Here is a 27,437-nt window from a genome sequence, read left to right as displayed (position 1 = left end):
CTTGCAGTCATCTTTGTAATTTCATGATGCAAATACATTCATGATCAGTGTTGGGGTAGTTACTCAAAAAATGTAATTAGTTACTAGTTACTTCTTTAAATTGTAATGAGATTTCTTTACTATTTACTGCATTTAAAAAGTAACTTCACTACTTATTACTTTAAAAAAACATTTAGGGAATTTTTTCCAAATTCTGTTTACATTTTTCTGGATCCATTTTTTTCACTTTTTAATGGTTAAATTTAATTGCATTAATCAAAAAGCATGTCTAATTAATTTAAATCATAACACGTATACCCTTTCACAGCAATTTATTAAACGTTTTTAAAAAATTACATGTTTAGGGCCCTATGAAATGTGTTATTTGTTCTTCGCCATATGTTTGATTTTTTTAGCATGTGTAATTATTTAAATGCATAAAAACAACTTTTTTTCCCCCTCAGAAATTCTGTTGTGTATTTAAATTTTTCTGTTTATCAAAGAAGGCATAAAACATTCATTTAGATTTCCCTTTAAATATTGAAAATGAAGCAAACTTTATTTTTTGGTAAACAAATGGGATTTACCATTAAAAATAAAACATGGTAGAAATGTTAATCAAGAGATGCTTTAAAGTGTGAGAAATAGAGGTTTCCCCGGTAACAGCTGTAAACAAAGCAGAGCTGGGTTCACAAACACAGTTACAAAGTAACAGATTACAGTAACTATATTACTTTTTTGGGTAACGAAGTAAAGTAACGCATTAAACTATGTATATATATATAACATGCAAGTATTCCTTCAGAAATACAGTGATATATAAACAACTGTGTCTCACTTTGATATTTAAACATATAAATGTAAGGAATTATTGTTATTATTAAACGTGCAATGCGTGCTCATGTTTATTCAACAAAGCCTTTTGGAAAATCGTTTAGTTTTAAAATCGTGGCGAGTCTCCAAAAATAAATAAATGAATGGGAAACACATCCCACATCACAACCACCTGAGCCCATCACTACTCATCACCTTAACTTTAACTGCATTTGTAGACGGCACCGCAGCCAGACCGATATACACAACACAGACCGGAAGTTCACTTAGGGCCAGGCGCGTGCGCCCGATGAAACCGTCTGTAAGATGACATTTCAGCACTTGACAAATGGAGAGCGACTCCTACGTAGCACTTGAAGCACAGCTGTGTGATTGCTTTACGTGCAATGTTGGGAAACACACGTCAAACAATAACGAACGATCGTAAAATTACTCGTAGAAAACACACTTAAGCGCTAAGATCAATCATTATCAGGAAACCCGGCCCAGAACTTTACACACAGGCAAACACGGCATGTGTAACGCAGGAAAGCGCGTTCCTATAGTCTAGTAAAGTAGTGACTCTTTACATAGCCTTTCTCATGAGAAGGCCATGATTCATCAGAAATGAGTTATTAGACACTGTGGCAATGTTTCTAAGCAGACTTATTTTCCCAGACTAGAAGCACATGTGTTTGGTTAAATACTATTTCTTTATTGATAAGAGTTTCGTTAGTATATCCGAAATAATAGGTGCATTTCTGTCACAATTCAATGCTTGCTATGCCAAACTATTAACTACATGACCTTTAAATGTTAAATAACTAGACATTTCTGTCTTTTAAAACATAGTTTCAAAATGCTACCCAGCTTATTGAATGCATTATGCAAAAATTGCCAAGTTAAGTCTATGATGCACATGCAGTTGACCATATATTTGAAAAGGCCTTACAAACTGCAGTTAAAGTTATGATTGAATAGGTATTGTGACACGTGTCCCGAGCTCTCATCAGCGTCGCCCTGGAAACCTAGCAGTCACACATGCTCCTGCTCGTCACGGGCTGAGCGGCCACACCTGCGGATCATCAAGTGCTGCCTTTTTAAACGCAGCGAACGAACACAGAGGTGACCCTCGTGTCCAAGCCACGCAGCTGCTGCCGTGGGTGACATCTCATGATGACATTACCACATACCTCCAGATGTTTGAGACCGTGGCCACCCGGGAGGCGTGGCCCAAGGCGGAGTGGGCCCGGATCATCGCCCCGCTGCTGCCGGGAGAGGCCCAATGGGCTTATTTCACACTTCCCCCAGAGCTCAACGAGTCTTACGAGGAGTTGAAGAAGGAAATCATGGGCCGGATGGGGCTCTCACCGATTAGCGCCACTCAGCTCTTCAACGAGTGGGCCTTCGATCCATGACAGCCGGCCCGAGCTCAGGCGGACAATCTCTCCCGTCTTGCGCAGCACTGGTTACTGGCCAGGGGTCCCAACGCACACCAGGTAACGTGGATCGCCCTTCCCCGCCCGCTACGTCAGGCAGCCGACATGCGGAACCCAGCGAACTTGTACGAGCTGGTGGAGGCCATCGAGCTGGCGGAGGCCACTCAACACCGGGAGGTTGGGGAGAGAGTGCCGCCGTTTCCTCGAAGAGTGGTCCAGGAGCGGCGCACGCCGCGACTGGTGAGCAGGCTGGCAGTTCCCGGCCCTCGAGATGAACCTATGCCCACCGAAGCACCTCGCTCTCCGCCACGAACGCGCCGCGGGCGAACGGCCACCCCATCCTCGCTCTTCTGGACTCCGGCAGTGCGGACACCCTCGTGAGGACAGCGGTGTTGCCCCTGCGGCCTGAAGCCAAAACGAAGCTCTCCATCATCTGTGTGCACGGCGACACCCGGGACGTACCAGCACGATGGGTTACCATTGCGCCCATCCCGGAAGCCTAGCCAGAAGACCCGACGGCGCCCCGTGCTGCTGGCTTCGGACAACCCCAGAGATGGTGAGTCACTTCCATGGAGATAGCCCACACACACCCCATGGCAGGACACCTAGGAGTACAGAACACCGTTCAGCGCCTCCGTGACCGGTTCTACTGGCTGGGCCTAGAGGCCGAAGTCCGGCGGTTCTGTCAAGCCTGCCCAACCTGCCAGCGGACTTCACCACAGACCCCTCCCCCCAGCCCGCTGATACCGCTGCCCATCATTGAGGTGCCCTCGGAGAGGATCGGGATGGACTTAGTGGGACCGCTGCCAAAGTCCGCCTGGGGGCACGAACACATCCTGGTCATCGTGGATTATGCCACCTGCTACCCTGAGGCCATCCCCCTCCGAAAGGCCACTACCAAAGCCATGGCCCAGGAACTCTTCCTGCTGTTTAGTCGGGTCGGCACGAATTGGGAGCACGACGTCCTCCCGCCACCCGGAACCACCCTGCAGTGGATGGCCCGGGCCAAGGAGATGAGCGCGAGAGTGATGCGGTGGTTCCTGGCGCTCCAGGACTTCAACTTCACCGTGCAACATCGAGTACGCCAATGCCGACGGACTCCCAAGAATTGGGCCTGCTTTCGCAGGTCTGTCATGGTCCTCTCCCCGCCCTCCCCCAGTTTCCCCACTACTCCACACGACTAGGACGACGCTTTGGGGGGGAGTGTGACACTTGTCCTGAGCTCTCATCAGCGTCGCCCTGGAAACCGAGCAGTCACACCTGCTCCTGCTCGTCACGGGCTGAGCGGCCACACCTGCGGATCATCAAGTGCTGCCTATTTAAACACAGCAAACGAACACAGAGGTGAGAGATGTCTCCACGAGAGTCGGGAGAGCACACCGGACCCACACGCCACAGCACACAGATTAAAGAGGAAGCCGAGCACCTTGCACCGGACCACCTCACCTCACCGCCTTCTGCCACCTTATTTATTAATAAAATCCTCCCTTTGGGGAACTCACCTGTACTTACTCGTCGTGTCCTTCTTCACCCCGCCACAGTATGCATGGTTTATTCAGAGGCTATAGTTATAAACATAAAAAACTTGATATTTAGTAGCAACAGCAAGTAGTGGTAATTTTCTTTGGCACAGTTTTTAAAGTCAGTCTTTTAAATGAGGAGACTACGGCTTGTTGTGGGTTTCTGTTTTCTGGCCTTAGCATACACATTAGGGTACATTTGTAGTTAGACAGAAACTCTTTTTAGACAACTGTTATTCATGGCACAGTTCCTTTAAACGGTGCTGGAGCAAGTGAGTAGTTTCTGGGAGTGATTATCTTATTTTCAGATGTAATGCAACATGTCTACAGTGGTAATTTAGAATTATCAAAATGTTCATGTGATGTCACAGCAAGCTGCTAAAAACGTTTTTTATTTATTTATAGTATTGCATCTTTCCCTGGGTGCGTCAGCATGAATGGCTGCCGACTGCTCTGGGTGTGTGTTCACAGTTTGTTCACGGTGTGTGTGTGTGTGTGTGTGTGTGTGTGCATTTTGGATGTGTTAAATGCAGAGCATGAATTCTGAGTATGGGTCACCATATTGGACTCTTTTTCACCTCACTTTTTCACTTTTTTTATCACTTTGTCACTTTACAAATACCGAAAAGGGTGTTGTTAAAATGGCTTAATTTTTAAGAAGTTTAAATACAGAAAGGGCGTTAAAGTCATAAGTATTGTTTGGGGATCTGTTTTCTCAAGAGTCTAGATTTTGTTGGCTAAATGTTTCTTATACTTTGGGGTTACAAACACTCAGGTGGATAGGGGACTTAAAGTGATGAAAGTGGATTAAACTATATTGGTTCATGTTAAAGCCTAATGAAAAAAAATGTTTGTATGGTTTCTGTTTTTTTTTTTTTTTTTTTTTTGTAAATTACTGATTTTCTGGTAATGTCTTGCTTCTTGGTGCTGTCATCTAAAACAAATCTAATGGAAACTACAAGATGGATATTCATTAAACTACCAAAACCATACACGAACAAGACATTAACTAGTTGATGTAAGAATTTTGTTGAATTGAAGTGCTTTACTGACATTGAGTGAATAAGAATAAATTTGATCAGACTAACACAAAACAGACATTTTGATTCAGTTAGTTGAAAAAGAAGTTACACTGACATATCTCAATCATGTTTAATCTACAAATGTATATTGTGTTCATCTAATGCGTTCAAAGCAGTCCAAGTTTACTTAATTTGATTAGATGCATAATGAGTGCTTCGATTAAATCATGTTCATTCAACAATTTTTTTTTTTTATTTAATGGAAAAAGAAATACAGTATTATTAAAGCACTGAAACTATTTCATTTTCTGTTATTAACAAAGGTGGGAATGTCTGTAATCACCCAGAACAATCTCTATCAGATATACAACTGCACAGCAACAGCCTAGCAACCACCCAAAGTATCCTAGCAACCAAGTAGCAACACTTTAGCAAATATCTAGAACATAAAACTGACCAAACCATTTACATCTTTCAAACTTTTCAACCTAGTTAATACATTTTCTCAGTTTGTTTTTAACTACTTACATACATTTTCAAAACTTTTCACACAGATTCAAGAATTGCACACACAAAATGCAAAATGTCTCTCATCACTCGCAAAATGAAGCACTGCATTACAATACATCTCAGACACATCTCAACACAAAACACAAACACATCTCAAAAGCATACATTAGCAAACACCTTTGCCATAAGATTAATTCCTGTTAGATTTGTGTGTGTTATAGAGAATTGCGTGTTATGTTTTGCAAAAAGTGTTTTATGAAATTGAAAACTGAGTCAAAGGCTGAGAATTACTGTATGGTTTTACATATTTGGTGTGTACTTCTGCTGTTTGAGTGTCAGCTTTCAGAAACTGTGTGACAAATAAAGATTTTGTGTGTAAGCAGTTGAAAAACCTGTAAATACTTACATACAATTCAAATAGACAGATGACTTTCCTGCCCAGAGAACACTGAGATCAATAACACTGTTACAAAAATAAAACTCTTTGAGATTCTGATTGATGTGTCGTCAGTTTCATCATCAGCACACGAAACACTGCTTATTTATATGTTATTTTCTGAATATTTCAGGTGTGGCACAGTTTTTTCTAAGGGTAGCACTTTCCACTCCGGTAGATTCGCACCAGCACAGCTGCAGTCACGGTATCTGTGCTCCAGAGTAGTGTGGTCACGGTATCTGCACTTTAAGTTCATTCTGCGTCTATTCACAATGTGTGGTAGATTAAGATGTGAGCGTGTTCAAGACACTACATTCCTCTTCTTTTAGTAAATCCTCCTTCAATGTCATATTTATTCTTATTAGTATTCATATTCACGGCCTTCTATTTAAGTTTTCACCATTTATTTTACTATAATTATGTTTCTATTTTATTTATTTTTTATTTTTGGCTGTGTACTTTTTCATTTATTTTCATGTGGAATGCTACTGAATTAATGTAAAATTTGGAATATGTTTTGTTCAACTGTTTTCTTTTCTACTTACAGTTAACATTATTCTATATCGGTTGGATTCATGTTTTATTTTTTCAAGGTGAGACACTGCAGATGAATAGGGCAAAAAAAATAACTAATAGTTATCACCTTACTTACCCAGTTGATTGATTACATTGATTATTGCAAACATTTTTTGTATTACAAGTTTTCAAAAATGTTATGTTTAAATATGCAAATGAGGCATTATTTAATGAAATATGTGCTAATTTGCATAAATGTCTAGTACAAAAATCTGAACACTAGATGAAGTCAGTTTCAAAATTTTTGTTAAATTTTTTTGACATATTAGAGTCAGGGAATTCTGGTTATCTTTTTTTTGTCATTCCATAATTCAGAAAATAGATTGAACAGCCAGAAAACCATATATTTTCAGAATTTTGGGGGGAATAAAATGTTGTATATAATCAAGGAAAATATATATGAACAAATCCCTCTGTAAAAACCTTCAGAATATAGACAGGAATAAAAATGTCAAGTTTGGTGTGTGTGCGTGCTACTGAGGTGGTGATTTATGGGTCAGTGTTGAAGAAAAAACTCATTTTGAGAAAACAGCCTTTAAAAATATGTATTGTAATTTAAATCTATTGACACAAACAGATAAAGTGCTATAAAAGAAACACTTAACAGTGTCTTTTGGATGTTTTCCTTCCACTAGTTTGAAAAAGCACTTTATGAAAAACCAAAAAGCCCAAAATCTCAAAATTGACAGGTGCTTGAAAAAACAGTGTTTTTGCCTGCAGTTTCTCACCTTAAGTACATATGTGATCATTCAATCTTTACCTTTAATCAAGAACAAAAACAAAAATAAACAATTCATAAAAAATGTAAATTAAATTGTTTTCTGAAATCTCCACCAGACTCTTGTTCTATGTGTCCCCAATCCTCTATGTGTACCACTGTGGTGATTTTCATTTTATTTTACTGTATCATTTTTTAATAATTGCATGCTAAAATCATGAAAAATGCTGTCTTTTTCACTATACACTCAAAATTGGGAAGTGGCTCTAATTAGATTTGCCAACTGCTAATGAAACATAATTATAGTAGAACAAACTGTTATAAACATAAATAGAAGGCCGTAAATATGAATATGAATAAATATGACAACTGAAGAATTTACTAAAAGAAGAAGACAGTGGCTCCTTGAACATGCTCACACTTAACCTTCCACGCATCGCCGAGCAGACGTGCAATGATCTCGAAGCACAGATAGTGTGACCGCGCTACTGTAAAGTGCAGATACCGTGACCACAGTGACAAACTTCCTGTAATCTTGTTTTTGTCAGTGTGTGAACTCCCTGCATTTCTGAACATTTCACTTAAGTGAGTGCTGCCTTTTTCAGTTATAGTTTTCTGTCACTTGTTTCAGGCGAATGTTTCTAACAAAATTAAATACATCACGAACAACAGGTATTTTTAAGATATCAAGATTTGTAGTGCTTCATGCAATTTTCTTAATGGATTTGTTCTTGTGCTCTGTTTGTGCTGAAAAGGATTATATATATATATATATATATATATATATATATATATATATATATATGGTAGCATGTCTTCACCAATCTGGTTTTGTCCACGTTATTGTCTTTGTCCAGACCTGTGTCTAAAGCTAAACTAAAGCAATGGGAAGCTTGAGGTTCCATGCATTTCTCCTGCTGCTCTTGTACACTGTAAGTTCAACTCAAGGAATTTGTGAAGTTTAGAGTCTTTGACTTATTCTTTTATCTTCAAATTTTCCGCTGGTTCTTAATTGTGTTTTCAGGCTGTGGTGCAGATAACTGCAGTAGCGACACACATGGGCTTGTTTCCTGAAGCTGCTGATTACTCGTTCTACAACTGTCGGGAAGAGATGCTGCAAATGGTCACAAAGAGTGGAGGTCTGCTGCAGACAGAGCTCAACAACAATAAGGATTTTAAAACTATGTGGGAAAACACAACATGCAAAAAGGCCATTCCTGGGAGTAAACCGGAGCACATGACTGCGCTGAAGAACTATGTTGAAGCTTCTTCTAAATTTCATGAAAATTTCAAGAAGTGGGTTCAGAACCACAACAAGAGCAGATCAACTTACAGAGACCAGTTTCCTTTCAAATCTCTTTTCTTCCTGCTGACAGATGCCATGAATCTCACAGACCACAAGGAATGTCGTACAGTGTACTCTGGCACAGGGAAGGGATATATAACCAGAATTGGAGAGAAAGTACGTTTTGTGAGTTTTTTTCCAGCAAAACTGGAATCTGATGATGCAACTGAAGATGCAAGTGTAGGTGAAGACACTGGGACTGTTTTCAGCATCACTTCTTGTTCTGTGATCAATCTTGAAGATTACGGGTGTAGTTCAGAGGAAATAGATGCACTAATATCATCCACTGAAGTTTTCACAGTTAAGAATATCAAAACTGTTAAGAATAATGATGATGAGTTTAAAGAGATCATCTTGGTGCATTCTCACTTTCACAGTTCTTCTGACTGCAGCAGCCTTGTCAGGTAAGAGAGAGAGAGAGAGAGAGAGAGAGCAGTAAAGATTGTCTGATTGTATGCAATACTAATTTGTGATAAACTGAGCACATCTAAAACAAACCGGCTGATCTGAATTTTCTCTGTCTGTCTAAAGCTCACCAGAAGAATCTAAAGAATCATCGTCAAGTTTCCTGAGTTCCAGTTTCCTGAATCTGACGGCTTCCTTTCTCATGCTGTGCTTCTACACGCTGATTCTCAGATAAACTCTGTTTATTATCAGAAATGCATGAATAGTAAAAGTTCCATTCATTCTCTTAATAAATGTTTACCACATTCAGTGTTCTTGACTTATAAGGTTGAATTTATCACAATAATAAATTACTTTTATTATTAATTTCAATGTATTCTCTCTGTTCTTATTTTAATATATCCTCTAAAACCAAATTAAAACCATACAAACGTAGGATTATTTAAAATAAGATTTTTTTTTTTAAGCAAAACTAAATTTCAGTGTTTCTTGAAAAAACATCCATAAATTAATTTTTACATGCCCATGATGAAGTATATTGGAAAGATGCTCAAAGTGTTTTATGAAGCACCTCACACCACCAGAGGACACTATTGCAACACACCTCATATCACTTGCAGTCATCTTTGTAATTTCATGATGCAAATACATTCATGATCAGTGAAGTGAAGTGACATTCAGCCAAGTATGGTGACCCATACTCAGAATTTGTGCTCTGCATTTAACCCATCCGAAATGCACACACACAGAGCAGTGAACACACACACACACACACACACACACACACACACTGTGAGCACACACCCGGAGCAGTGGGCAGCCATTTATGCTGCGGCGCCCGGGGAGCAGTTGGGGGTTCGATGCCTTGCTCAAGGGCACCTAAGTCGTGGTATTGAAGGTGGAGAGAGAGCTGTTCATGCACTCCCCCCACCCACAATTCCTGCCGGCCCGGGACTCGAACTCACAACCCTTCGATTGGGAGTCCAACCCTCTAACCATTAGGCCACGACTTCCCCCTAGTTACTCTGGGTAGTTACTCAAAAAATTTAATTAGTTGCTAGTTACTTCTGTAAATTGTAATGGGATTGCTTTACTAGTTACTGCATTTAAAAAGTAACTTCACTACTTATTACTTTAAAAAAAAAAATAGGGAAATTTTTCCAAATTTTTCTGGATCCATTTAAAAAAAAAAAACTTTTTTTATGGTTAAATTTAATTGCATTAATCAAAAAGCATGTCTAATTGATTTAAATCATAACACATACATTTTCACAGCAATTTATTAAACGTTTTAAAAAAATTACATGTTTATGGCCCTATGAAATGTTTTATTTTTTCTTCGCCATATGTTTGATTTTTTTTTTTTACCATGTGTAATTATTTAAATGCATAAAAACAACTTTTTTTCCCCCTCAGAAATTCTGTTGTGTATTTAAATTTTTCTGTTTATCAAATGAAGGCATAAAACATTCATTTAGATTTTCTTTTAAATATTGAAAATGAAGCAAACTTTATTTTTTGGTAAACAAATGGGATTTACCATTAAAAATAAAACATGGTAGAAATGTTAATCAAGAGATGCTTTAAAGTGTGAGAAATAGAGGTTTCCCCGGTAACAGCTGTAAACAAAGCAGAGCTGGGTTCACAAACACAGTTACAAAGTAACAGATCACAGTAACTATATTACATTTTTGGGTAACGAAGTAAAGTAACGCATTAAACTATGTATATATATATAACATGCAAGTATTCCTTCAGAAATACAGTGATATATAAACAACTGTGTCTCACTTTGATATTTAAACATATAAATGTAAGGAATTATTGTTATTATTAAACGTGCAATACGTGCTCATGTTTATTCAACAAAGCCTTTTGGAAAATCGTTTAGTTTTAAAATCGTGGCGAGTCTCCAAAAATAAATAAATGAATGGGAAACACATCCCACATCACAACCACCTGAGCCCAACTTCAGTCTACTCATCACCTTAACTTTAACTGCATTTGTAGACGGCACCGCAGCCAGACCGATATACACAACACAGACCGGAAGTTCACTTAGTGCCAGGCGCGTGCGCCCGATGAAACCGTCTGTAAGATGACATTTCAGCACTTGACAAACGGAGAGCGACTCCTACGTTAGCACTTGAAGCACAGCTGTGTGATTGCTTTACGTGCAATGTTGGGAAACACACGTCAAACAATAACGAACAATCGTAAAATTACTCGTAGAAAACACACTTAAGCGCTAAGATCAATCATTATCAGGAAACCCGGCCCAGAACTTTACACACAAGCAAACACGGCATGTGTAACGCAGGAAAGCGCGTTCCTATAGTCTAGTAAAGTAGTGTAGTTACCAATATTATTTGTCATGATCCTGCCCTCGTGTCCTTGATTTTTCCTAGTCTTGAGGCAGGATCATGGCAGACCCATGTTTTGTGTACAAGCGCATGGCCTTGTCTTTGGGCCATGTGCTTGTGTTGTCTCGTTCCCTTGCCCCGCCCCCCTTGTTATCCTAGTCGTGTCGTGATTGTCCTATCTGTAACACCTGTCGTGTCTTAATTGTTCCCCCTATTTAGATCTCCTAGTGTGCTCTGTCCTGCGTCGGTTCATTGTGTTTCTCAGATGTGTTCTACTTATGTGATCGTGTGTGAGATTGTGCTGTACCCTCTGAAGTCCTTGTATTACCGTGAGTGTTTGTAGTTAGTGTCAAGAGTTTGTTTGTCTTATCAATCCTGCCCTGTTAAGTTGTTTAGTTCCTGCCCTAGCTGTTGTTTTCCCCCTCGTGGGTTTTGTTTTCCCCTTTTTGTATTTAATAAACCCTTTGTGTTGAGAATCCCTGTCTGCACCTGAGTTCCTCCCTTACCGAGATCCTGACAGAATGAACCGACCACCAAGGAACTCAGCAGACAGGAGGCAATGCTGGATGGCATCAGCCAGCCAGCGAGATTGTTTTGAGGGCTCTCGCCTTGTGGTGTTCCGGGGGACCAGGGGAGGTCGTTCCGGAGTGAGCGGGCGAGAGGAGGAGCCCCAGAGGTCCCCACCTACCCAGCTGCCGGCGATCCCGGAGGGTCGTGTCCTGGCCGTGGCAACCCTGGGGGGTCAGGCAAGCCCCTCCCAGAGTCCTGAGGTGCCTCCCACACCCGTCGGTCTCCCCGGGAAGCGAGGGAGACGGTTATCGTGGGAGTCTGCCTCGGAATCGTCGGAGTCAGCCCTGCCAGAGACCGAACTCCCCCAACCCGCCTCTGACCCAGCTGTGGTCTCTGCACTGCGCCCAAGGAGGAAGAGGAGGAAGAGGGGGCCTGCCGGTCCTGTGACCCCGTTTCCTCCCGTGCCAGCAGCGGAGAGCGCTGGCGTGCCCGTGCAAGCAGCGGAGAGCGCTGGCGTGCCCGTACCAGCAGCGGTGAGCGTGCCCGAGCCAGCAGCAGTGAGCGTGTCCGAGTCAGCAGCGGTGAGCGCTAGCGTGCCCGAGCCGGGAAAGAAAGCTGTATGCAAGTCGGCAGTCGTGAGAGCGGAGGAGAGAGCCGCGGCCGACTCTGCAGCAAAGACTCTTGTACAGTCGGTTTCATCTCATAAGGAGATGCCAATTGTCCTAGCTGCTAAAGCATTTTCTGATTATTTGTCCCGTCTTGTCCAAATTTTAGAAATCCCCGTCAGTCCTGTCTTGTCCCCTGACCCTGTCCCCAGAAGTCCCAAATGTCCAGCCGTTGTCTCCCCGTGTCCTGTTGATGTGGCCCCGTGTCCCGTTGATGTGGCCCCGTGCCCTGTGGTCCCCCCGTGTCCAGTAGATGTCGTCTCCCCGCGTCCCGTAAGTGTTGTCCCGCGTCCCTTGTCTGGTCCTGTCATGTCCCCTGTCAGTTGTCCCGAGACCCCTCCCCTTCCCTCACCACCCAGACCTGCCCGTACCCCCCGTCGTCAGCCTTCGTCCTGTCCTCCTAGGATTCCTACCCCTCCCACCCGCCCTGGTCTGTCCCCCATGAACTTTGTGGTCCCGCCCCCTCCCCTTCCCTGTTTGTTTTTTTTGATTTGTCACCCCAACCCTGCCGTTGTGTACTCATGTTTGCCTTTGTTGTTATTTGTCATGTCCTGTTGGTTTGTGTCTGTGTCCCAGTCTGTCATGTCAGTCATGTCCCGTGTTTGATGTTCCCTTGAGGAGCGTCTGGAAGCCGCTCCTTAAGGGAGGGGTTCTGTCATGATCCTGCCCTCGTGTCCTTGATTTTTCCTAGTCTTGAGGCAGGATCATGGCAGACCCATGTTTTGTGTACAAGCGCATGGCCTTGTCTTTGGGCCATGTGCTTGTGTTGTCTCGTTCCCTTGCCCCGCCCCCCTTGTTATCCTAGTCGTGTCGTGATTGTCCTATCTGTAACACCTGTCGTGTCTTAATTGTTCCCCCTATTTAGATCTCCTAGTGTGCTCTGTCCTGCGTCGGTTCATTGTGTTTCTCAGATGTGTTCTACTTATGTGATCGTGTGTGAGATTGTGCTGTACCCTCTGAAGTCCTTGTATTACCGTGAGTGTTTGTAGTTAGTGTCAAGAGTTTGTTTGTCTTATCAATCCTGCCCTGTTAAGTTGTTTAGTTCCTGCCCTAGCTGTTGTTTTCCCCCTCGTGGGTTTTGTTTTCCCCTTTTTGTATTTAATAAACCCTTTGTGTTGAGAATCCCTGTCTGCACCTGAGTTCCTCCCTTACCGAGATCCTGACATTATTAATGTAATGCATTACTTCGTTACCCAAAAAGTAATATAGTTACTGTAATCGGTTACTTTGTAACTCGTTACCCCCAACACTGTTCATGATACAGTTTCACTAAAAATGTGGGAAATTACAGTTTAAGTTTAATTTCTCGCCTTTCGTTTAAAGACTTTTGGCCCTGTCTGCCTTCCATATGTCACACTATTGCCATAAGATGCCTACATTGTATATCTGTATCCCTAAATTGGACAATCAATTCATGTGAGACCTACTTACTAATATATAATGGCTGCTTTATATTGTCCTCAATAAAGAGTCACTTACACTGACACTGTTCCTCTCAAATGGCTCTCCGTACAGCTGCTTCATTCTGAAGACTTTTGTTGAATACATTTCTATCTTCAATTATGTGTTTTTGCAATTCACAATGTCGGATTGCATTATTTTCTCGCACCATTTCAATGATGGCAAGCTCTTGTTATAAGTGAAGAGCCGTTCCCTTCCACCTTGAGGAGGTCGTCCAACCATTCTGTAGAAAATGTCACCACAAGATGTCATTGGTCAGGTTCTTTTTCACATACTGTGCTTTCAAACTGTACACAGTACTGTAACATCACAAGAGCATTCCTTTAAATATACTTCACAGCACTACCCATTTTTGTATAGTACATGTGTTAGGTTAAATACTATTTCTTTATCGATAAGAGTTTCGTTACTATATCCGAAACAATAGGTGCATTTCTGTCACAATTCAATGCTTGCTATGCCGAACTATTAACTACATGACCTGTGTTAAAACTATACTTCTATGTTACCCCAACAATGGAAGGAGAAAATGGGAGATCAAGTGAATGCAGAGTTGAACACGACTTACCCTTTTTTTCTGTATGTAAGTTAATGTAGCAAACGTTAGCGTAATGTGCAATGTTTAGGATATAATATACCCAGCCGGGGTACATTCACGTAACTTGGCCTATTGGTTAACGTTATATTGCAATCAACGTGGACGTCTCATCGTACACTTTTTTTTCTCTCTTTTAAGATATCATTTATAGGGCTTTTTTTTATTTATTTAGTTTAATGTGCCAACGGAAGAAACTGTTGTTGTTATTAGCTATGGCTTGGCCATTGTGTATATATGTGTATATCAGCAAAATATTACTTTAAATGTTAAATAACTAGACATTTCTGTCTTTTAAAACATAGTTTCAAAATGCCACACCAGCTTATTGAATGCATTACGCAAAAATTGCCAAGTTAAGTCTATGATGCACATGCAGTTGACCATATATTTGAAAAGGCCTTACAAACTGCAGTTAAAGTTATGATTGAATAGGTATGCATGGTCTTTTTCAGAGGCTATAGTTATAAACATAAAAAACTTGATATTTAGTAACAACAGCAAGTAGTGCTAATTTTCTTTGGCACAGTTTTTAAATTAAATATTTATTTATAGTATTGCATCTTTCCCTGGGTGCGTCAGCATGAATGGCTGCCCACCGCTCTGGGTGTGTGTTCACAGTTTGTTCACGGTGTGTGTGCATTTTGGATGTGTTAAATGCAGAGCATGAATTCTGAGTATGGGTCACCATATTGGACTCTTTGTCACCTCACTTTTTCACTTTTTTTTATCACTTTGTCACTTTACAAATACCAAAAGGGTGTTGTTAAAATGGCTTAATTTTTAAGAAGTTTAAATACAGAAAGGTTGTTAAAGTCCTACAAGTATTGTTTGGGGATCTGTTTTCTCAAGAGCCTAGATTTTGTTGGCTAAATGATTCTTAAACTTTGGTGTTAGAAACACTCAGGTGGATAGGGGACTTAAAGTAAAGAAAGTGGTTTAAACTTTATTGGTTCATGTTAAAACTTAATGAAAAAAAAATTGTTTGCATGGTTTCCTGTCACTCAACTGGTAGAGCGTTGCGTTAGCAAGCAAGCTAGCGCAAGGTTGGGGGTTTGATTCCCCGGGAACACATGGTAGATAAAAATTGATAGCCTGAATACACTGTAAGTCGCTTTGGATAAAATGCATACATTTATGTTAAATGCATAAATTTAATTTAATTTGTTTTTGTTTTTGTAGATTACTGAATTTCTGGTAATGTCTTGCTTCATGGTGCTGTCAGTCACGGTATCTGTGCTTCAGAGTAGTGTGGTCACGGTATCTGCACTTTAAGTTGATTCTGCGTCTATTCACAGTGTGTGGTAGATTAAGATGTGATCGTGTTCAAGGTGCTACATTCCTCTTCTTTTAGTAAATCCTCCTTCAATGTCATATTTATTCATATTAGTATTCATATTCATATTCACAGCCTTCTATTTAGGTTTTCACCGTTTATTTTACTATAATTAAGGTTTTTAATTATTTATTTTTTATTTTTGGCTGTGTACTTTTTCTTTTGCTGAATTAATGTATAATTTGGAATATGTTTTGTACAACTGTTTACTTTTCTGCTTACAGTTAACATTATTCTATATCGGTTGGATTCATATTTGTTTTTTTAAGTTCTTATCATTCAATCTGTACCTGCTCTTGTGTGGTGTTTCCTGCTTATGTGGAAAAAATCTAAATAAAGTGAGGGGAAAAAACCAAACTGATTAAATGGCTTTTCTCTGTTTCATTCTTTAATATTTGCATGCCACAATCAAGAACAAAATAAACAAAAATAAACAGTTCATAAAAAAATGTAATCACATTGTTTTCTGAAATCTCCACCAGACTCTTGTTCTATGTGTCCCCAATCCTCTATGTGTACCACTGTGGTGATTTTCATTTCATTTTACTGTATCATCTTTTAATAATTGCATGCAAAAGTTATAAAAGTGCTGTCTATTTCACTATACACTCAAAATTTGGAAGTGGCTCTAATTTGATTTGCCAACTGCTAATAAAACATAATTATAGTAGAACAAACTGTTATAAACATAAATAGAAGGCCGTAAATATGAATATGAATAAATATGACAACTGAAGAATTTACTAAAAGAAGAAGACAGTGGCTCCTTGAACATGCTCACACTTAACCTTCCACGCATCGCCGAGCAGGACGTGCAATGATCTCGAAGCACAGATAGTGTGACCGCGCTACTGTAAAGTGCAGAGACCGTGACCACAGTGACAAACTTTGTGTAATTTTGTTTTTGAACACCCTGCAGTTCTGAACATTTCACTTAAGTGAACCTAAAAATACCAGACATCTTGAGACGGTGAGTGCTGCCTTTTTCAGTTATAGTTTTCAGTCACTTGTTTCAGGCGAATATTTCTAACAAAATTAAATACATCACGAACAACAGGTATTTTTAAGATATCAAGATTTGTAGTGCTTCATGCAATTTTCTTAATGGATTTGTGCTTGTGCTCCGTTTGTGCTGAAAATATTTATATATATATATATATATATATATATATATATATATATATATATATATATATATATATATATATATATATATATATATATATATATATATATATATATATATATATATACATATATATATATATATATATATATATATATATATATATTTGATGAGCATGTCTTCACCAATCTGATTTTGTCCATGTTAATGTCTTTGTCCAGACCTGTGTCTAAAGCTAAACTAAAACAATGGGAAGCTTGAGGTTCCATGCATTTCTCCTGCTGCTCTTGTACACTGTAAGTTCTCACTTTTATCATCACTACTTTGAACTGTTTAACTTAAGGAACTCGTCTCATTTGTGAAGTTTAGAAGTCTTTGACTTATTCTTTTCTCTCCAAATTTTCCGCTGGTTCTTAATTATGTTTTCAGACTGTGGTGCAGATAACTGCAGTAGCGACACACATGGGCTTGTTTCCTGAAGCTGCTGATTACTCGTTCTACAACTGTCGGGAAGAGATGCTGCAAATGGTCACAAAGAGTGGAGGTCTGCTGCAGACAGAGCTCAACAACAATAAGGATTTTAAAACTATGTGGAAAAACACAACATGCAAAAAGGCCATTCCTGGGAGTAAACCGGAGCACATGACTGCGCTGCAGAGCTATGTTGAAGCTTCTTCTGAATTTCGTAAAACATTCAAGAAGTTGGTTCAAAACCACAACAAGAGCAGATCAACTTACAGAGACAAGTTTCCTTTCAAATCTCTTTTCTTCCTGCTGACAGATGCCATGAATCTCACAGACCACAAGAAATGTCGTTCAGTGTACTCTGGTACAGGGAAGCAATATATAACCAAAATTGGAGAGAAAGTACGTTTTGTGAGTTTTTTTCCAGCAAAACTGGAATCTGATGATGCAACTGAAGATGCAAGTATAGGTGAAGGCACTGGGACTGTTTTCAGCATCACTTCTTGTTCTGTGATCAATCTTGATTATTATGGGTGTAGTTCAGAGGAAATAGATGCACTAATATCACCCACTGAAGTTTTCACAGTTAAGAATATCAAAACTGTTAAGAATAATGATTATGATTACATAAATATCACCTTGGTGCATTCTCACTTTCACAGTTCTTCTGACTGCAGCAGCCTTGTCAGGTAAGAGAGAGAGAGAGAGAGAGCAGTAAAGATTGTTTGATTGTATGCAATACTAATTTGTGATAAACTGAGCACATCTAAAACAAACCTGCTGATCTGAATTTTCTCTGTCTGTCTAAAGCTCACCTGAAGAATCTAAAGAATCATCGTCAAGTTTCCTGAGTTCCAGTTTCCTGAATCTGACGGCTTCCTTTCTCATGCTGTGCTTCTACACGCTGATTCTCAGATAAACTCTGTTTATTATCAGAAATGCATGAATAGTAAAAGTTACATTCATTCTCTTAATAAATGTTTACCACATTCAGTGTTCTTGACTTATAAGGTTGAATTTATCACAATAATAAATTACTTTTATTATTCATTTCAATGTATTCTCTCTGTTCTTATTTTAATCTATCCTCTAAGACCAATTTAAAACCCTACAAACGTAGGACTATTTAAAATAAGATTTTTTAAGCAAAACTAAATTGCAGTGTTTCTTGAAAAAATATCCATAAATTAATTTTTACATGCCCATGATGAAGTATATTGGAAAGATGCTCAAAGTGTAATATGAAGCACCTCACACCACCAGAGGACACTATTGCAACAGACCTCATATCACTTGCAGTCATCTTTGTAATTTCATGATGCAAATACATTCATGATCAGTTTCACAAAAAATATGGTACAATTACAGTTCAAGTTTAGTTTCTCGCCTTCTGTTTAAAGACTTTTGGCCCCATCTGCCTTCCATATGTCACATCCTTGTCATAAGTTGCCTACATTGTATATCTGTATCCCTAAATTGGACAATCAATTAATTTGAGACCTACTTACTAATATATAATGGTTGCTTTATATTGTCCTCAATAAAGAGTCAGAGAACACTGAGATCAATAACACTGTAACAAAAAAAAACTCTTTGAGATTCTGATTGATGTGTCGTCAGTTTCATCATCAGCACACAAAACACTGCTTATTTATATGTTATTTTGTGAATATTTCAGGTGTGGCACAGCTTTTTCTAAGGGTAGCACTTTCCACTCCGGTAGATTCGCACCAGCACAGCTGCAGTCACGGTATCTGTGCTTCAGAGTAGTGTGGTCACGGTATCTGCACTTTAAGTTTTTTTTCACATTCTGCGTCTATTCACAATGTGGTAGATTAAGATGTGAGCGTGTTCAAGACACTACATTCCTCTTCTTTTAGTAAATCCTCCTTCTGTTGTCATATTTATTCATATTAGTATTCATATTCATATCCACGGCCTTCTATTTAAGACCACTTTAAAACCCTAAAAACATTTAAAATTAATTTAAAATGTGAAACTAGGCTTATATAATTTTTTTTGCAAAACAAAGCTGCAGTGTTTCTTGAAAATGCAAAGGCTTTGAAAAAACATCCATAAATTAATTTTAATATTCCCATAAATTACAGTATATTGGAAATATGCTTAAAGCTGCAGTAGGTAACTTTTGTATTTTTTTACATATTTGTTAAACCTGTCATTATGTCCTGACAGTAGAATATGAGACAGATAATCTGTGAAAAATCAAGCTCCTCTGGCTCCTCCCAGTGTCCTATTGCCATTTGCAGAAAGTCATGCGCTCCCGGGAAGAAACAACCAATCAGAGCTGCGGTCCGTAACTTTGTTTGTGTTCAAAATGTAGAAAAATGTATATAATAAGCGAGTACACCATGAATCCATTTTCCAAACCGTGTTTTTAGCTTGTCCTGAATCAGTAGGGTGCACCTATAATAAGTGTTTATATTCGGACTATTTTAGATTGCTTCGAGGGTACCGCGGCGGAGTAACCCAGTACCTTTGTGATTCTTCATAGACATAAACAGAGAGAAGTAGATCCGGCTACGATGTTCTTCCGCAAGACGCTAGCAGTTCTGTTTATTAACCGCTAGTGCGTCAAAAAGTTCCTTTAAGGTTTACTTTCAGGTGACTGCCAGAATATAATTTTTTTTTGTGAAGAGCATAAAAAAAGAAAATAGAAAAAGAAAATAGAAGAGAGAAAATTTATAAATTAAATTTAATTAATTTTCATTTCCATGCCTCTGTAGAGGTCAGCAGGACTTTAATAATGCCAGCTTTAAAAATAAATAAATAAATGAATAAATAAAGACATGAATAGATATGAAATGGTAAAAACAGTAGGATTTTCGTGTTAAGAAAAAAATGTATTTTCATTTTTTATACCAAACTTTATATAAAGATGATTCTAAACTATGAATGAATGAATTGATATCCTGTTTCATTGCAAAAAAAGAAGAATATTTAGATTTTTTTTTCTCAGATTTAAATGATTATTACAAATATTATCATATTTCCATAAGGGTGCTATGCTTGATCACTAAATTAATGTCAACCATTTTTAAGACCAAGGACAGGGAGTGCTTATGGTGAAATATTCAATTATTTGGTATCTCTGAAAACATTTCGGTCATGTTAGGTATACAGTTTCACTGAAAAATACGGGAAAATACAGTTAAGTGTTTCAGTTCAATTGGACCCCTTCTGTTCAAAGACTTTTGACCCTGTCGGCGTTCCATATATCACAGAAACGCTTTCAATAAAGCCCCGAGGGAGCTGGAAGAGCTCTATATGGAGATTCACAGCTCAAATCTAAGTGAGAGAAGTCAGACAACCATTTTAAAGAAGCGCGCGCGCGCGCGCGCGTGTGTGTGTGTGTGTGTGTGAGAGAGAGAGAGAGAGATTCTCTCAGGTGTGTGTAAAACTGCCGCGCGTTCACACATCCCTCTTCATCTCTCTTCATCCACATCACTGAGCAGAAACTGAAGAAGCGCAGCTGAAGCCGACAGAGCACTGGAATAATAATAAACCAGAGAACTCTTCTGATCTCCTTCCTTCTCTGTCAATGAAAATGAGCAGCCGACGGCGACGATGCAAGCGACAGCTGATCAAGTTCACTCAGCACATTACTCGATTCATCACAGGAACTCTGAGCTCAGGTAAAGTCCTTCTGGATCTGATTCAGTGCTCCGGATGAGACTCAAGTATGACTTCATAGACTTTCATCATCCCACTGTCGCTTTGTTGTCCTGAAGTTCATTACATCTTTTAACACGTGCAGCTGTTCTTCCTAAACTGTTACATTAAATAATAGAGAAGCATAAACTGTAAAAATGTTGCTACATTTACATTTAAAATTTTCTGAAAAGGGGGGAAAAGAAAGAAAGATAGGATTCGTATTGCAAGATGTTTCTCTCAAATTAGTGTCTGTCGAGAGCATGGTGTGACTGAATATTTATTTTTTTAGTACCATTTTCATTTGTTTAATTGTAAGACTTACACCTTACCCGAAAAATCACTTACTGTACACTCCTCCTTGGTTTCACATTGATATTAAATGTAAATTTTCCAAGTGGCAACAATTTATTTTTCTATTTTAAAAACCCTGACAACAGGCAACATAAAAATCTAATATTATACACTTAAATTACAGTAGATCATCTAAAAATGGTAAAATAAATAAATAACTAAATGGCACAGATCTAATTCCAATATTGCTAGATTTGAAAATAAATAAAGAAATAAAATAAAATAAAAACTGATCACGGATGATGTTAGACAGATTAAATTAGGGAATCACAATAGGAGCAAATTAATTAATTCATTTATTTATTTTTTTTTTTTTTTTGTTCAACTCAAACCAGCAGTGAAAGTATCTCTTAAAATATATATATATAATTTTTTTTTTTTTTTTTTTTTTTTTTTTTTTACTATTACTATTAGGCAGTGAGAAACATCACAGAAAGTTTTACATGTTTGATGTTTGAACCCCTTCCAGACAGTCTTGTGATTATAAATACACCTCTTTTTCTTCTTCGGCTCTTCAAGGGTGTAATTACACATTTTACTGAAAGGCTTACACAACACAACAAATGTCCATCTATCAAAGTTTTAACACACTGTTCTTCAATAAAGTTGCATTATTTATTGACACAATGTAAGTAAGTAAATTAGATTGTGTTTGTATTCAGTCATCACTGTCTCTATTATTTAGGTGTGATACTAATAATGATAATAATATAAAGAATCTCTTACCACACTCTGTCTGAGTTATTACTGAAATTACAGTGCTAATCATTAATGGTCTTAACTTTGTGGATGAGACTTCTAATTAATTTCATCCTTCCCTTGGCTATGCTTCATATCCTTGTGGGACTAAATATAATTACACACTCCGTCATCCTTCGCCGACCATAAAACACTGATGATCCCTTAATAATGCCATGAATTAAGTATTGCAGACACTGGTATCTTTTTCGGGTAATTTTGTCGGGCACATCTCTGCTGGATTTTTTGCTTCATTTTTCCTCCATTTGAGAAGGTTTTTGTGCTTCTGTTTTATCTGCTATACTTGAACACTCATGCATGCTGTTTACATTTAACGTAGTTGATTTATTTAATTCATCTTTAATGTTTTCCTGCTGGGCTTCGTCTGTATTGATGTACTCTAGCACCTGCTTTGCCTTAACAGCATCAGACAAAAATAGCCATTCAGTCTTTTCCTCGTTCTACTCCAGAAACAGGCCACAGAAGACGTTTATGAAAGTGATCCTCGTTTCTCCTAGCACACACTATGACAAAGAGTGGAAAAATGAGAGAAATCACACTATAATAAGCCCCGCTGAAATTAACAGATATGGTTTGCTAATGAAGACGAAGCAAAATGGGTCATTTTTTATGAAAGGATTACTAAAATAGCTTCTTTTTATAGCTTTATTCAATCACCCAGCATTCTTTTCAATATACTCTTTCATCTGAGCCGAAGCCGTTTTGTTTTTGTGTTAATAATGTTGTTTTGACTTGTTTTTTATGTGCAATTTGAGGAAAAAGCCATAGTTAATACTAGTGAATAAGAATAAGTTATTATTAAGTGTTACCACATAACTTTACTGTACTAGTGTTATAGCTTTTGTGATACAGGGTATAAAAAAAACATTAATTATACGAACAAATGAAATGTTCAATAAAGCAAACCAGGTAAAAATAACTCTCTAAGATAACATCTGGAGGTGTTTGTTTCAACACAGCTGGGCTAGAGTGTTTCGAGTGTATAATGCATGCTAAATTAAATCTTAATCTAATCGTATTTTCTGTAATTAATTAATGTTTCCATGCATAAATGCAGAACTAGACAAATGCATCTTTAAGATCCACTCCACAGGACTAGCAACATCTTGACCGATCTCTAAATGGGTCATTCTAGTATCCCAATTACTCTTCTCATGCAAAAACAAAACAGAACGTTTCCTCAGATGTGGTATATTTCTCATGCATGGACAAGGACGTGAAGAAATGAGGTAAGAGGTGACCTTTTTTAAGATCTGTAGGATCCATGCACAGAACGTTCTTCAGGAGAATCTGGGACAGAGGTATTATTCACGTCCTCTGTGTCTTCACCTGACCTCTAATACACAGTCGTGAATATTTCACAGAAACGGGCCAGAAGACACTTTAAGCTGTATATGCAATGCATATTACCCCCCACACACATAATAGCTGCTAAATAGTGTTCAATCAGTCAAAACGGTTAAACGAAGGGTGCATTAAAATCACAGATTATCCGCAGCTGTGTGTGCTGTGTTGCAGATAATGAGGACGAAGAACAAGAGAGTATGACCGAGCGCTATCACCCGGAAAATCTGGAGCAGCTGCAGTCGCAGACCCACTTCTCCAGACAAGAGCTGCAGTTACTCTTCAGAGGATTCAAGAACGTGAGCGCTCGGTTAAACCCAGACACCATCAGTCGTGCTGCCGAGATGCTCCTGTCTCTTCATCAGTGCTCTGTTGTCTCTCATGTGTTTGCTAGGACTGTCCGAGTGGAGTCGTGAATGAGGACACTTTCAAAAACATCTACGCCTTGTTCTTCCCACTGGGAGGTCGGTCGACTTCATCATGTTTTATACATGTTTATCCACACAATATTAATAAATGTTCAGGAAACCAAAAAGTGTGACCATAAGGATATTAATGAATTAATGCATTGAAATCACATTAAAATAATGATGAAACCACCAGTGTAACGTTTTAATCCTGATTTTGAATCCTAATTTTGTTATGGGAGAATTCAATAAAAGCACAATTTAAATGCATAATAAAACGGCCTTCCATCATAATATTGCTTTGAAAATGTTTAGATGTTTACACATCACAGAAACAGTGATAATATTATATTTATTGTTTTTTTTAGATTCATCAAAGTATGCTCAGTTTCTTTTCAATGCATTTGATAAAGATAAGAACGGCTCTCTTAGTTTTGAGGTAAGGATTCATTTTTTTTTATTATTAATTATGTGAATGTGATCCAAACTTTTGCATTAGATGATGTTTTCAGATGTTGAATCCTTTATATAAAACAACTGATCAGTGCTATAAAGGCACTTTAAGGTGACAGTATCTATTCAGTGTTGTGTGTTTTTTGCAGGAGTTAGTCTGTGATCTCTCTGTTTTGTTGAGAGGCACTACTGAAGAGAAGCTGAACTGGGCTTTCAATCTTTACGACATCAACAGCGACGGACAGATCACTAAAGAGGTCTGGAAGCATTTTAATCTACAAGATGAGCTACATTTACAAGTCTGTAAAGTACTGAATGCAAAACTGTATATGCGGTTTTTGTTTCAGGAGATGTTGGATATACTGAAGTCTATTTATGATCTGATGGGGAAATCTGTCCATCCTCGACTGAAAGAGGAGGCAGTGAGGCAACACGTCAGAATGTTCTTCCAAGTAATGCTTTTATGCACTATTTATTATAATGGGAAAATGTGTGTATGCGTGTTTTTTTTTTTTTTTTTTTAGAAAATATGTAGAAGCTGCTGTTTGCATCATATTATAGCAACTTGCAGGTGAAAATGTCCACAGGGTGGCGCTAGAAGCATCTTGATTTTTACTGGAAACTGGTGACCAAAACTGTTTGATTAGATTTTTTTTTTTTTTAATAGCAGCTTTAATATCACAATGCCATGCAAACTTTTTTTTGCATGGTGTCATAACACTTATGTTGTGCACAGTTTATTTAAAAAAAAAAAACAGCAGCCTTATAAAAGATGTTTTACTTTCATGTCAGTTCTATGATTTCGTTAATCATCTAATGTATAAAGTGTAATTTACCTCTACTTTCAACATGGCTTCCGATGGCAGGAAACACACAAACTGCATTATGAGTTCCTTAAATAAATTACATTTGTGAATTTGAATTAAATTTGAATTGATTAAGGATTAGACCTAATTAAAAACAAACAAACAAAAAAAAAAAAACATTAATTTGAAAACCTGCATTTTGGCGCCACCCAGTGGACATTTCTCCAATTGTTGATTATGCGCATTTGTTATAAGATCAGGCTTGTAATGCAGTATTAAAATCATTAAAATCGCGATCTGTTTCTACATGCATTGCCTCATGATACATTAGAAAGCAAAAATGAATCACTTTTTTTTCTCTCCTAAGAAAATGGACATAAATCAGGATGGTGTAGTAACTATTGAGGAATTCATGGACTGCTGCCAAAAAGTAAGGCTTACTTTATCTTAATCGAAACCGTTATTACCTAAAGTGGATATGCAAAAAGTATTCCTTTGTTTTGCAGGATGAGGATATAATGCAGTCTCTTAAGATTTTTGACAATGCTGTTTAGATGTTGGTCAGCACTTATTCTCACCGGACACCTCTGGACTGTCCAGACCTGTGTTTGTGGACTGGCTGCTGAATGTAGAACCCTGATAGACATTTGGAGTCATTGTGTGATGCAACTGTGAATCCAGTGTTAAAGTGGTACAGTAACATCTTTTTTTTTATTTTATTTTTTTATCATGCATGGTGCAAAAGTGTTCTTTTAATTCATAATGTATTCATTCAACACTGTCCAACAACCAGCATTTATTTATTGACATTTAAAAAAAAGTTAAAATAAATATTACTCATGTATTGATTTCAAAAGCTGCTGGAAGAAAGAATCTAGTTTGTATTTCACCATTTAATGCATCGACCTAATAATGTGGCTTATACTGAATATCAGAAAAATGATAAAATTGCATGATGCACAGATGCTTTTCCTCTAAAACTGCTCTAATCATGAACAAAGATGATGAAGTTTTGCTTCTTTTCACAACTCCCAAATATAATTTGTGGTGCTAATTTCTGTTCTCTAAATACATACTTTCTCTGATTCATTAAATCCTCAGTGTCTTTTCCTAAACTCTAGATTAGGATTTACAGTATGCTTGAACAACTGATATAATACTAGGTCAATAATGAGCATTAATGAATGCTAATAAGTAATTATACATATATATGATTAACTAATCTGTTTTAATGTCAAGAATGTAATTTCATGTGTGACTATCAATATTTGAATGATGTAACTCTTGTCAATTATAGTGGTCATTTGTAAGATGTATTTTTAACGCAGTTTATTATTGTTTATTGTAAGTGTCATAATAAAATAATAAATGCCATCAGCCTTGATTTAAGCAAATGTTTATCATTTCTGTCAGAAACACAATTTCTTCTTTAAATTCAGCTCAGTTTTAGAAAGATTCAGGGGATAAAGTCAGACTACAAACCAGTTACTGTATGATATCAAACTTATATTCCAACAATAAGAAACAAGTATTAAACACAGTAAATACAGCAATATTCTGAAATATTTTTACAATCTAAAACATCTGTTTTCTGTGTGAATCTCTGTTAAAGTATAATTTATTTCTGTGATGTGCAGCTGTATTTTCAGCATCATTTGCTGCTTATTGATAGTAATTAAGTTAGTTGTTGTAGTAGTTATATGTAGGTATGGTGGATCTGTGGTCATGTATTAATATGTGCTTTAACAGTATTAATAAACAGCTAATATGCTATAAACAATGAGTTAACAGCAATTAGTGTTCACTAATCTAGAGATTCACTTACAAACTCCAGTATATACAGAACGGGTTGTTTTGGCAGACGGAAAAAGTGTTTTGTTTTGGAGTTAGGATGAATTTTGAACACAATCACCACTAATATATCAAAAGATCAAAAGAAAATGTGTTTATTGCAGATCAATGCATAAGAGGACCGGTGTACAGAAAACTCCTAGTGTTTTAATTTGTACTCGTTCTTATATATTTCTGAACTTTGCTACTTTTGTTCCTCTCTCCTCTTGTCATTTAGAAACTATTGCACTTCTCTTTAATAAATATTTCCATCAGCTCTGTCTCTCTTATTGCTCTTCTGTATCTTCCCTGTATTTTACAGTTTTATTTCTTGTATGTTACTCAAGCTACTCTTCCTTACTCTCTCTCTGGTAAAGTCTTACAAAGACCAGTCTATACGTGGAAAAATGCACCATATTTTCCGTCAGTATAATTAAAATACACATTGGGTTAATGCTTCATAACAGAGATAGCGTCAAGAAGTTTGAAGAGTGCAACTACTTCAATTTTCTTTTAAATCATATCTAATTA

General features: G+C 37.9%; 3 protein-coding genes across 4 annotated transcripts; all 3 read left to right on the top strand.

The window, feature by feature from the left end:
* Positions 1-7,588: 7,588 nt before the first annotated feature.
* LOC113088431 (GPI-linked NAD(P)(+)--arginine ADP-ribosyltransferase 1-like) lies at positions 7,589-9,134 on the top strand. Its single transcript, XM_026255855.1, has 4 exons — positions 7,589-7,685; positions 7,871-7,945; positions 8,038-8,762; positions 8,890-9,134. Exons 2-4 carry the CDS (start codon positions 7,898-7,900, stop codon positions 8,996-8,998), a joined length of 882 nt encoding a protein of 293 aa, XP_026111640.1. The 5' UTR covers positions 7,589-7,685; positions 7,871-7,897; the 3' UTR covers positions 8,999-9,134.
* Positions 9,135-16,553: 7,419 nt separating this feature from the next.
* LOC113086041 (GPI-linked NAD(P)(+)--arginine ADP-ribosyltransferase 1-like) lies at positions 16,554-18,336 on the top strand. 2 transcript variants are annotated; one of them, XM_026255422.1, is made up of 4 exons: positions 16,554-16,663; positions 17,041-17,115; positions 17,249-17,973; positions 18,095-18,336. In XM_026255422.1, the coding sequence occupies exons 2-4, from the start codon at positions 17,068-17,070 to the stop codon at positions 18,201-18,203; spliced, it is 882 nt and encodes a 293-aa protein (XP_026111207.1). In that variant the 5' UTR covers positions 16,554-16,663; positions 17,041-17,067; the 3' UTR covers positions 18,204-18,336. The 2 variants fall into 2 exon arrangements, with proteins under 2 accessions (XP_026111207.1, XP_026111375.1); XM_026255590.1 differs by having other exon boundaries at positions 16,618-16,750.
* A 2,355-nt stretch (positions 18,337-20,691) lies between these two features.
* Positions 20,692-26,465, top strand: LOC113108057 (Kv channel-interacting protein 4). The gene is made up of 8 exons (XM_026270884.1): positions 20,692-20,937; positions 23,585-23,709; positions 23,805-23,874; positions 24,186-24,256; positions 24,420-24,527; positions 24,618-24,722; positions 25,444-25,506; positions 25,583-26,465. Exons 1-8 carry the CDS (start codon positions 20,844-20,846, stop codon positions 25,628-25,630), a joined length of 684 nt encoding a protein of 227 aa, XP_026126669.1. The 5' UTR covers positions 20,692-20,843; the 3' UTR covers positions 25,631-26,465.
* Positions 26,466-27,437: the final 972 nt, after the last annotated feature.

Source organism: Carassius auratus, chromosome 1 (genome assembly GCF_003368295.1).
Source record: "Carassius auratus strain Wakin chromosome 1, ASM336829v1, whole genome shotgun sequence".
Taxonomy (NCBI): Eukaryota; Metazoa; Chordata; class Actinopteri; order Cypriniformes; family Cyprinidae; genus Carassius; species Carassius auratus.
This window is presented reverse-complemented; position numbering and strand designations above follow the sequence as displayed.